This window comes from Thamnophis elegans, chromosome 10 (assembly GCF_009769535.1).
Source record: "Thamnophis elegans isolate rThaEle1 chromosome 10, rThaEle1.pri, whole genome shotgun sequence".
NCBI lineage: Eukaryota > Metazoa > Chordata > Lepidosauria > Squamata > Colubridae > Thamnophis > Thamnophis elegans.
Window position 1 is genome coordinate 54,568,717 of NC_045550.1, and position 11,810 is coordinate 54,580,526.

An 11,810-nucleotide genomic window follows, 5' to 3' on the forward strand; every position below is an offset into this window, starting at 1 on the left:
AAAAATACAAAGAATCAAAGGAAAGATAAGAAAAAATAATAGAATCAGGATTTCCACCCTTCTTTCTGTTGAGTAGCTCCCTTCTCTTCCTTCTTTTCTTTCTTTGTTACTTTTCTTGCTTACCTTCCTCTTAATTGATTGATGTAAACCAGGGGTCTCAAACTCAAAGCCCAGGGCCTGAATCTGGCCCAGGGGTGCTTAGATCTGGCCTATGGGACCACCCTGGAAACAGCAAAGGACTGGCCCTCAGGGCCTCTGCCAGCAAAAACGGAACTTGGGAGGGCTGCGGGCGTCTCACCTGAGATCCATTTTCGCTGGCAGAGCGTTGCAGGAGTCTGTCACAGCTGAAAATGGTGCTTGCGAGGGCCGCGTGTGGCTCTCCCGAGCTCTGTTTTCACTGGTAGAGGGTTGCAGGAGGCCGTCACAGCTGAAAACAGAGCTTGAAAGCCCGTTTTCACTGGCAGAGCGCTTGGGCCACTACAGGCGCTTTCAACACTAGTGATATGAGCTGGCCACGCTCATCCTGGCCGCGCCCACCATGATCCCCCAAGATCAAACACAACCCTGATGCAGGGCCTAAATAAAATCGAGTTTGACACCCCTGATGCAAACCATCAATTCAGTCTTTTCTTTTTTTAACAAAAACTCCATGTAAAGGGTCCAGTTTTTCAAAAAAGGTTGCATTATTGTCCTGATAAGGAGGAAATTCTGCCATGTACCAGATGTCAGTGCTTCGGGGTTTATGTAGTCAAGGTTTCCTATTGTTTTCATTTATTTATGAATCAATTATTTATAGATATATTTATAGATATCTTAACAATAGAATAGAATTCGTTATTGGCCAAGTGTGATTGGCCACACAAGGAGTTCGTATTTGGTGCATATGCTCTCAGTGTACATAAAAGGAAAAAAAGAGGAAAAAATACATTCATCAAGAATCATAAGATACAACATTTAGTGATAATCATAGGTTACTAATAAGCAATCAAATCATACTAGGAAACAAAGAGAACAATATAAATTGTTTTCATAACAAATTGTTATAATAAATAATTATTATAATATTTATTGTTATTCATTATTGCTATAATAATTTATTATTTAAATAAATAATAATAATTGTTATAAATAAACAGTTTATTATTGTTATACATTATAACAATTTATTATAACAATAATAAATTGTTATAATAAATAGTTATTTGTTTAAATAATAATTTGTTTTCGTAATATAAATCAATAGGTTGATACCATCTCATTAAAAGCTCTAAGTGCTGGACAAAATGTTTCAAACAATTTCTCCAAGACAAGTCAACATGTAACTAATAACAATAGCCCTTAGACTTACAGTACATACCGCTTCATAATGCTTTACAACTCTTTCTAAGTGGTTTACAAAGTCAGCCACAACTGCCCCAACAATCTGGGTCCTCATTTTACCAACCTTGGAAGGATAGAAAGCCGAGTCAACCTTGAGCTGGTGAAAATTGAACTCTTGGTTGTGTGCAGAGTTATCCTGCAAACCTGAATTCTAACCCATGAAACACTATGGCTCTAATAAAAAAAAAAGTAAATTCAGGTGGTTTCCACTACCTGTTGTGGCCCGCTAGCGGAGCTGGCAGCAGAGTTGGACAGTGAGGAGGTTGGGAAGGAACATGGGCCAGTCCTGGAGGCTGGGAAAGACTCGGACAAGGGCTCTGCATCAGAGGCAGAGATGGGGCCGAGGCTGTCTGGCAGTGATCAGATGCCTACGGAGCTAGACAGCAGTGAGGCAGAGGAACAGCTGGAGTCTGTTCCCAGTGTGCGCATGCGCAGAGCTGCCAGAAGATAAGAACAACTCAGAAATCAGAGTAGACTTGTTAGTAAAGTCACAGGTGGAAGGTGATTGGCCCCTCCCATATGAAATAAAAGAGGAGCAAAAGGAGAGTGAGCTTTTGCAGGAAACAATTCATTTAGATTCATTTCAGGTGTGAAGATCTGTCCATGAATCTCAGAGAATCTGTGTCCAGTTTTTCCTTACACAGCACTTTATTTGGAAAATATTTACATGGCAGCTTTCCAAGATAGATAAGGTCTGTAGTCATAAATATTCCTTTGAATGACTATTTGCCAGGCCTTGCTGAAGGCGAATGAGAGGAATTCACATTTGTTTAATAAAAGGGGTTTTGTCGGGACTAGGACTTTGCCTCATGCTTTTGGGAGAAGCCTAACCTAAACAAGGATTTCAGGAGCTGTTTGAAAGCTTCTGGGGTCTAAATAGGAGTCAGCGTATTCCAAATAGAGAGGCATTAACCTCCAACCCATTCAGCTCACATGGGTTGGGACCAGTGGTGGGTTTCAAAAAAATTTCGAACCTACTCTGTGGGTGTGGCCTCCTTTGTGGGAGTGGCTTGCAGGCCATGTGACGTGGTGGGAGTGGCTTGCCAGCCATGTGTTTTCTTTCTTTCTTTCTTTCTTTCTTTCTTTCTTTCTTTCTTTCTTTCTTCTTTCTCTCACTCTCTCTCTCTTTCTCTCTCTTTCCTTCCTTTTGTCTCTCTGTCCCTTTTTCCTTTTTTTCTTTCATCTCTCTCTCACTTTTTCTTTCTTTTTTTCTTTTTTTATTTCTTCCTTTCTTCCTTTCTTTCTCTTTCTCTTTCTCTCTCTGTGTGAGTCTGTGTGTGTGTGTGTGTGTGTGTGTGTGTGAGTGGTGGGTTTCAAAAATTTTTGGAACCTCTTCTGTAGGTGTGGCCTGCTTTCTGGTGGAACCTCTTCTAACTGGTTCAATAGATTTGACGAACCGGTTCTAACGAACTGGTGCGAACTGGTAGGAACCCACCTCTGGTTGGGACCTTAAGCAAGCCCTCTGCCATCCAGCAGGAAAGTCAAAATCATTATAGACCAAAGAATCTTTGTGATCCCTCAAGAGATAATAGGTCAGGCTTAACATAAGCTTTTGCAGATGAAAGTCCTCTCTATCAGAAATGGCATCTATTTGTTAGCTGAGAAAGGGCCAGAAGACACTTTCATTGTTAGCTACTTTGCAGAATAAATGATACTGTGGTAACAAAAAGTGCAATCCTACGTTATGTAGAATAATAGCTCAGAGGTGCCTCGAACTGCAAGACGGGCAGTAAGTAAATTTAATAACAACGAAACAAAAATTAAAAAAAAATAGCTTAAAGGGGGTTGGAAATGAAGAATAGGAGGTTTCAACTGCTAGAGAGGAAGGTGTCCTGGTGAGAATTGCATATGCTGTTGAAAATCCTTAGAAGAACCAAAAACTTGGTCATCAGCCTTCCACCCTTCTGAGACACGTAAAATGAGGAACCAGATTATTTGGGGCAGTAGGCTGATTCTGTAAACCGATCAGAGATGACTGTAATGTACTCTGAAGAGAGAGAGATATACATCTAAAGGCTATTGCTATTGAGTTTCTTCTACAATCAATGAATAGATATCAGCCGCTAGATGCAAAGTTTCTTGTGGGTTCCTACCAGTTCGGACTGGTTCGGCCTAGTAGGTAGTAACTCGGCCGGACATGCACTTGAACCGGTTCTAACCCCAGCAGCGCCATCATGATTTTCTGTTCTGCACATGCGCAGAACAATCTTCATTGAAAAAATGTATTTTTTTTCCTTTTTCTAATCATGTGCGCATGCGCAGACTTTTTTAGGTGCAAATGCGTACACCGAACCAGCAGTAATGCCAGCAGGAGCCCACCCCTACTTTTGATCCATCCTGAAAATGTGACTGCCACCAGCCCTCTGACTTTGGAAGGGAAAAGTTCATCTCCTTATTAGATACAACATCTCCATTTGCCAAATTGCTTCTGGTATAGAGCAGAGAGTGCTTTCTGTCTCTTTTCTGCCCAGCTATAACATAAAAGGGTTAAAGCTAGAATAAACAAAAGCCGCCCACTGTATTGTTTTCAGCAGCTTTAAAAAGTTCTCTTCTTTTGATCCATGGATATAGAAAATGGAGATTGTTATTTCAAATCCTTTTATCTTTTGCCTGTTTTTCCATGTCTCCCTCCCTCCCTCCCTCCCTCCCTCCCTCCCTTCCTTCCTGTGTTTACCAGCCTTCAGTCCTATGTTGCGAGTTAGCAGTTTTTGATGTTTGTTGAGCTTTAATAAATAATTTTTTGTTGGCTGAACTGAATGACCTGTGTGCTTGCTCCAATCTGGAAATAAGGATTGAATTGACTGCAAATGTGCTGTGGAAAAACTGAACCGGAAGTTACCCCTAATAATTTTTCCTTCCCCCCCACTACTTTTTCAGAGGTAGTGGCTCAGTGGCTTAAAAGTCATCAGAGAAGGCCTATACTCCAACGATTAGAGTCCTAGAACTGTGTGATGGTGTGAGCTCCTGTCACTTGCCTCAGCTCTTGCCAACCTAGCAGTTCAAAAGCAAGCTAATGCAAGTAGACAACTGGTTACCAGTTTGGCAGGAAGATAACAGGGTTTCCCCATATGTTTTGCCCTGCAGTGCAGTGTCATGGTGGCTGAACGACCATGAAAATGTCTTCGGACAATCCTGGCTCAATGGCTTAAAGAAATGGAGATGAACGCCATCCCTTAAAATCGGCTATGACTAGCAGAGTAAAACCCACAGGGACTCCTTTACCCTTACCTCCCTCCTTACTGAGAAATTGGGACCAGCCAACTATCTAAGACAGATGTAGCATGTAAATTTTAAGACACTACGGTTTCTCATGTACATCTAGGCTTTAAAAGGAGTGTCGGTTTGTACCTCTGCAACTGCCATTTTCTGCCGTTGGGATCTTTCTCACAGGATTCTAGATCCATCCACATGTCAGATGCTAACAATTCTCTTAGCCCAGCCCATCATAGAACACCCATTATGAGGAAGAATGAAAATTCTAATAGACACTCCAGCTGTCACTATGTAAAAATAAAAATCCTCACTATTTCTACTCTCTGAGCCTTTTGGACTAGCGTTCTGGGTCTTAAAAGATGTTTAATCCTGCTTTCACAGACTAAAGATGATACACTACTAATATAATAAAAGTTTTGTTTCCCAAAAGCCTATGAAACACCTGGTTAATATTTTGCTGAAATCTGTCTTGGAGCTTCTCAAGAGTTTTCTTACCCTATGAAAGAGGAATTTGACTGTATTCTCAGAATGATATGTAAAAAAAAAAAGTGCTTTCATTCTAAATGTTGATTAAATTTGCAAGCTGATAAAATCCTGAATGCAGTGGTGGGATTCAATTTTTTTTACTACTGGTTCTGTGGGTGTGGCTTTGTGGGTGTGGTGTTTTGGGTGTGGTTTTGTGGGTGTGGCAGGGGAAGGCTACTGCAAAATTCCCATTCCCCCCACCCCATCCCACTAACCTGTTTCCCAGCTCCATTCTCCTGTTCAGGGCAACAAAAGAAAATCAGCTGGGAGGCAGTTGGGGAAGGGACAGCCTATTTGCTGGTTCTCTGAACTACTCAAAATTTCCGCTACTGATTCTCCAGAACTGGCTGAATACCCCCTCTGCCTGAATGGTAATGTTGAATTGAATGGATCCAATTCAGACTAGAATTGGGGTTGGGTGGGGAAAGATTCCTGTAGGCAGGAGGCATAAGAGTGGGTCAAATCTATTCATACTGGGATCACTTCACCCATATAAATCAATACATTAACACCATGTAAAAAAACTAATTCTTTTTTTCCCCAATATATTTTTATTATTTTTACATTTAAAACAGTGCAGTACCGCAAAGTCAAAGTGACCATACATTCACATTATATACAGCTAGTCTCAACCATTAACAATTAGCCTACTTAATACATTGTCTATCCTTCTGTCCAATCACAATATATACAGTTTGTTCCAGTCTTGTCACCTTGTCTTATACCAATCATAAAATCTGTTCCAGACTTCAAAATATTCTCATTCCCCTTTATTTTTAAATTCGAAAACCTAATTCTGTTAGGACAGGGTTGGGAAACTGTGACTCCTTTACGACCTGTGGACTTCAGCTCCCAGAAACCTCAGAAACCATCATTCCTGAATGGTACCTCAGGAATGGGGGGGGGGGGGGTTGAAGTCCACAGGTTGTAAATGGGCCATATCAGGGGTGAAATTCATCAGGTCCTGCCAAGGTTGAGAAACACTGCCTTACATCCTACGTGACCCGTCAAAACCACGGTCCACTAAAGCGCGCCCGATCAAAGCGCATATGTGACGTCATCAGCAGCACGACAAATAAAATTAAAAATAAATTAAATTAAAATTAAAATAAAATTAAAGCAAGCCGATTCACATAAAGGTAAGGGTTAGGTTTAGGGTTAGGGTTAGGTTAAGGGTTAGGGTTAGGTTTAGGGTTACGTTAAGCGTTAGGGTTAGGGTTAGGGTTAGGTTAAGGGTTAGCGTTAGGTTTAGCGTTAGGTTAAGGGTTAGGTTTAGGGTTAGGTTTAGGGTTAGGTTAAGGGTTAGGTTTAGGGTTAGGTTTAGGGTTAGGTTTGGGGGGGTTAGGTTTAGATTTACGCGTTATTTTTAAGTTTACCGCTCACAGCGTGCCATTTTCATCGCGCTGTGATGACGTCACGTACGTGCTTTCGTCGAGCGCGCTTTAGTCTACCGCGGATTTGTGGTGGAACCTACATCCTACATATATTCATTCAAATTAAGTCCCACTACAATGAGTGTGATTTATAGCCTAAGAAGTCTGCGTAGGGCTGCACTCTTAGAATGTGAGCATCGTAATCAGTTTCATGTCAAAGACAAAGCTTTTGATAGAGTTGAAAGTAAAAACATAAGCAAATCTAGAGTCTTAGCATATGCAGTGCAGCTCATATTACCAAGCAACCTCTGCAAAGAAACAGTCTTAGGAACTCTGGAAATAGAGTCCAAAATCAACTAACTTCTTTAACTAGATAGGTGCTATGTTTTGAAGTCTTATAAGAGACAATCAACAGCCACTGGAAACGGCTCTTTTACACCTTTATTTAAATGCATTTCTCCCAGACCAAACCATACCAAAAACTGCTGACAAAAATGTAAATTGCAATGGCATTTAGAGAGCTAGTGCAAGAAAGGAGAACAATGTTGCAAAAAAGAAGAGTAAAAAGGGTAGATCACCACCAAATCACAAATATTTGAGACATAGACGTCCTACTGTGTACTGGTTTATGTTTGTCTAACCTTGAGAGAAATTGCAAGATGTACAGTATTTTGTGCATAATAATCAGTATTGGCTTGAAACTGGAAATATAGATTTGACTCTCAGTTAAGTCTAACTATATTCAATAGCAGAGATTTCTGAGTAAGTTTCCTTCAACTTTGGCGCAATCCTACAAAGTTATACAACTGGCGTTCCCAGCTTACTAATATCCAGTTACATTGGAATGGAATTCTTGCAGTCAATCTGGTCTAATTTGCATCTCCAGGCCACAATGGCAGAAATTTTTAGTAAAACTAGTTCCACTGATTGATATTGTATTTCTATATCAATAATTTTCTTCTTTTCCCTTTTTGCTTGCTCATTTGATTTTCTTCCTTCTTTTAAAAAATAAAAAGTCCCTGCTTTTAGGGTCCCTCTTGTTTCAATAACCCCTCCCCCTGAAATTTTAGCCCAAATATCTGAAGTTTACTGACACCCATTTTTCCTCCCAGTTAGATATGCATAGCATTGCACTGTTAGCAAATTTGAATGCATCCTTTAATTTTTTTTAAAGCAAAGGATAATTGTCTCCAAAGTTGCATCAAGGAAATGTATTAAATCAAGGAAGTAAACAGAGTGTGCCAGATTGGGCTGCATGAAAACGTTCACAAGAATTATTCACCAGAGTGAAAAATAGTTGTGAAAAGAGTATGTTTGATAACGACATTCACAAATTCTCTAGAGGCAATCTTCTCAGTGTGAAAGCTATGGACATAACATGTTTTATTCAAAACTTATTTGAAAGGAGTCTATGTATTCTATCGATGCAAGAAAAGAGCTGATTTTTCCAATTCGGTAGCTTCTATATTGTAATTATGATTATGTTCTTTCCTGTTTATTTTTTCCCACCTCAGTTATAATGATTTGTCTCAGTAATGAATGAGACTGCAACTTTGCTCTTGTTTCCCCTGAAGTAAGCCTCAATAGATACATTGGCCTTTCTTCCTGAACACCCATGTATCAACGAGACCACGCTTAGTGATGCACTGCAGGATTCTGCATCGAGTTAAGATGCTGGGCATAAATCTTGATTTCGAAGTCTAGTAAGAGATCTTGTGATAAGTATTACCTTTGTTAACCGCTCTTTTGGTTTCCCGGACATCAGCGTGTTTCTTGCCATTGGATCCATGATTGCTGGTAGTCACTTGCTCAAAAGAATTGTGCAAAAGATGAGTTCCCGACCTTTATTAGATTTGTTGCTTAAAGAGCTGGAGAGGCATTGTTGATCGTATGAGATCCCCAACGGGAGGAGGAGAAAGAGAGACAGTTGGTGGCGGACAACATGAGAGAATTAGAGGGAGCTTATTTGTAGCCACTGGTAAGGATATAATTAATCAACTCAAATGTTAATGAAAAACCAAGCATTCTGCAGCGTGTACCTTCTCTCCACACAATTGTTTAAATAGAGAAAGTGCAAAGGCCAAAGGAGTTTGCACAATGATAAACCCACCAAAATGAGCTGAAATGTTCACTAGGAGTTTATTGCATTCTAGACATCAAAATAGAGTAAGTCTTCCCCTAACTTGTTGTCCCAATATGCTGGACTCCACCTCCAAGGTATTCAAATAATTTCATAAGAGTTACCCTTTTCCAAGCTGGTACCTAGAAAAATGCTGGCTTTGCAATTCTCAGATTCCCATCCTAGCTGGTTATCATTGTCAGGGCTGCAATCCCAGTTGTTGGAAGTTTCTTTAGGACGATACTTCTGTCCTAGACAGAAGGACAGATGGCAACTTTAAGACTTGTAGACTTCAGCTCCCAGGATTCCTCAGGCAGCCATGCTGGCTGGGGAATTTTGGGAGTTGAAGTCTACAAGTCTTCAAAGTTGCCAAGTTTGGACAACCTTGTTCTAGGTTTAGGTTTAGGTTTAGGTTTAGGTTTAGGTTTAGGTTTAGGTTTAGGTTTAGGTTTAGGTTTAGGTTTAGGTTTAGGTTTAGGTTTATTAGATTTATATGCCGCCCTTTTCCCAAGGACTCAGGGTGGTGTACAACATTAAAAGAAACACATAATACAAAAGTTAAAAAAAATTAAATAGAATATCCCAAACCCAATTAGAATTTCTTTTTAAAGAAATTTGAATTAAAATGAATAATGATCAATAATTTATTTTGTTTTGTTCAGGCCAGGCTGCCTTGCTGGAAAAGCCAACTTTTTAGGGCACGTCGGAAGGACCGGAGGTTGGGGATTATACGAAGCTCCAGGGGCAGCTCATTCCAGAGGGAAGGCGCTCCCACAGAGAAGGCTCTCCCCCTGGGGGTTGCTAGCCGACACCGTCTGGCCAACGGCACCCTGAGGAGGCCAACTCTGTGGGATCGCACTGGACAGTGGGAGGCTACCAGTGGCAGTAGGTGGTCTCACAGGTACCCTGGGCCTAAGCCATGGAGCGCTTTAAAGGTCATAATTAGTACCTTGAATCGCACCCGGAAGACAACCGGCAACCAGTGCAGGCCACCTAAAAGGGGTTTAACATGGGAGCACCTAGGTGCCCCATGATAACCCACACAGCTGCATTCTGGACCAGTTGAAGCTTCCGGGTGCTCTTCAAGGGCAGCCCCATGTAGAGAGCGTTACAGTAGTCCAGGCGAGAAAGGACGAGGGCATAACTTTTATAAGTAGTCCTTGATTTACGACTACAATTGGGACCAGAACTTCATTGCTAAGGTCTGGTTAAGACCATGGACTGATTCATGGTTAAACTAAGATTAGATATTTGCCCCTCCCTCCAAAAAAATAATAATCCATGGAGCTTCCAGGATTTTGATCCCAATCAGAATTATAAGAAATATGAAATACTGTACCAAAATTCCAAGAAATGAAGTTCCTATCATCTCTCACATTCGGCTATGCTGGATATAATTGGGCATCTAAGAACAACTGGATGGTCAATCCAGCCTATTCCTATGCTATTTATTAAGCGAATACTTAAATTCCATTAAAATCACTGGAAACATTTACCTTAAGTACTTGGAGAGGGACTTGGTGGCTCAGTGGCTAAGACACTGAGCTTGTCGATCAGAAAGTTTGCAGGTCGGCGGTTCGAATCCCTAGCGCTGCATAATGGAGTGAGCTCCCATTACTTGTCCCAGCTTCTGCAAACCTAGCAGTTCGAAAGCATGTAAAAATGCAAGTGGAAAAATAGGGATCACCTTTGGTAGTAACAGCATTCTGTGCGCCATTGGCATTTAGCCATGCCGGCCACATGACCATGGAGATGTCTTCGGACAGCACTGGCTCTTCGGCTTTGAAATGGAGATGAGCACTGCCCCCTAGAGTCAGGAACAACTAGCACATATGTGTGAGGAAAACCTTTACCTTTACCTTTACTTGGATAATAGTTAACCCGGTTGAAGTTAGTATATCCTAGTACCATAAGTGGATACAAGATGGAAGAGTTCTTCTCCAGCCTTTCTGAACTTGAAATACTGATGATGTTACCTAGCTTGGGTAATGAAACAACCAAGCTTAGAGACCACCAAGGATCCCTTATTTCAACCCTGAGCTACAAATATTCTCCCTTATAGAACTTGGTTCCTCCAAAGAAATATTATATTCCCGTCTAATACACATTTGGTGGGAAGCTCCACTGAATTCCTTGGAGTTTAATTCTAACCAGAGATGTCTAGAAAATTACATTTTAAAATGCTTACTGGGTCCTGAATTAATAGTTCCAATAATTATATCGCCTAAGGGCAGAAAGAGACAGAAAGTGCTGCATGTTTAGCTTTCAAAGATGTGTATTTTTACTGAACTAGAGCCATTTGAACCGCAGTTAATAAGTTAAGAACAAGCGTTTAATGCTTCCTCTTGTAACTTTGTGAACAAAGTTCACAATGTTATTCCCATATTTCTAAGGAATCATTGGGGACAGTAGCTTCACTAGGAGCTCAGTTCTGGTGCTCCTTTGAGGATATCTTTAATTTTACTACATGTTGTGGGTTTCAGTGGTCTTCCCTGGAATGGAAGAAAATCTCCTGGGTTTTGGAATGCCTATTGATCAAGATCAGAGCACCACAAATAATTCAGCTCCCGTTGGATGTTGGAGGTTGAATTTGTGCACTGCCCCTTTGAGGACGTCCAAGAACAATCAAGAGGGAAGGTAGAGAGTGTGCATTATAAGCTGTTTTCCCCCCCTCTAAATCGTCATAGGTCAACCGTTGCACCCTTTTCAGTGCTTTCTACGTGGAAATAATATGCACAGACAACCTTATTTGCTCTGATTGCAAATAAAACTCTAACTTAAGGAGGAAAAAAATAGTCCAGTTGGTTTCTCAACAGACAAAAACGAATAAAATGTGGCTATTATTTATTGAGTCAAGAAACTTTAGATTAAAGGTATGAAGCGGTTTTGTTTTGTGATATGTCACATGTCTGTCTTCATAACATCAAGGGTGTTCTCTGGATTATGATGGTGTAATATTTACAAAGTCCAAAAGGTAAGGTACCGAATTCTGATTTAAAAAAGAGGGGTCTTAAAAGCAGGAATTGCAATGGTTTACTCTTGTGCTGTTTTTTTTTTTTAAAGAAATCCATACCTTGAATATTTTTCACATCAGCTTCTCAACAACATTCATTGTTGTTTTTCCAATTCTGCCTCAAAATGCACAGGACTGAACTGGTTTGGCTCTTTTGGTATTGCAAAACATCTGTTTTCCTACTGAT

At 40.6% G+C, this 11,810-nt stretch overlaps 1 protein-coding gene across 1 annotated transcript in view; it reads right to left on the reverse strand.

Moving 5' to 3' along the window:
• The window catches only part of SLC2A2 (solute carrier family 2 member 2), a 38,178-nt gene extending 29,721 nt beyond the window's left edge, over positions 1-8,457 (reverse strand). Inside the window, exon 1 of the mRNA XM_032225157.1 lies at positions 8,221-8,457. Coding sequence (XP_032081048.1) covers positions 8,221-8,280 — 60 coding nt within the window. The 5' untranslated portion in view covers positions 8,281-8,457. The remainder of the gene's footprint in view (positions 1-8,220) is intronic.
• Positions 8,458-11,810: the final 3,353 nt, after the last annotated feature.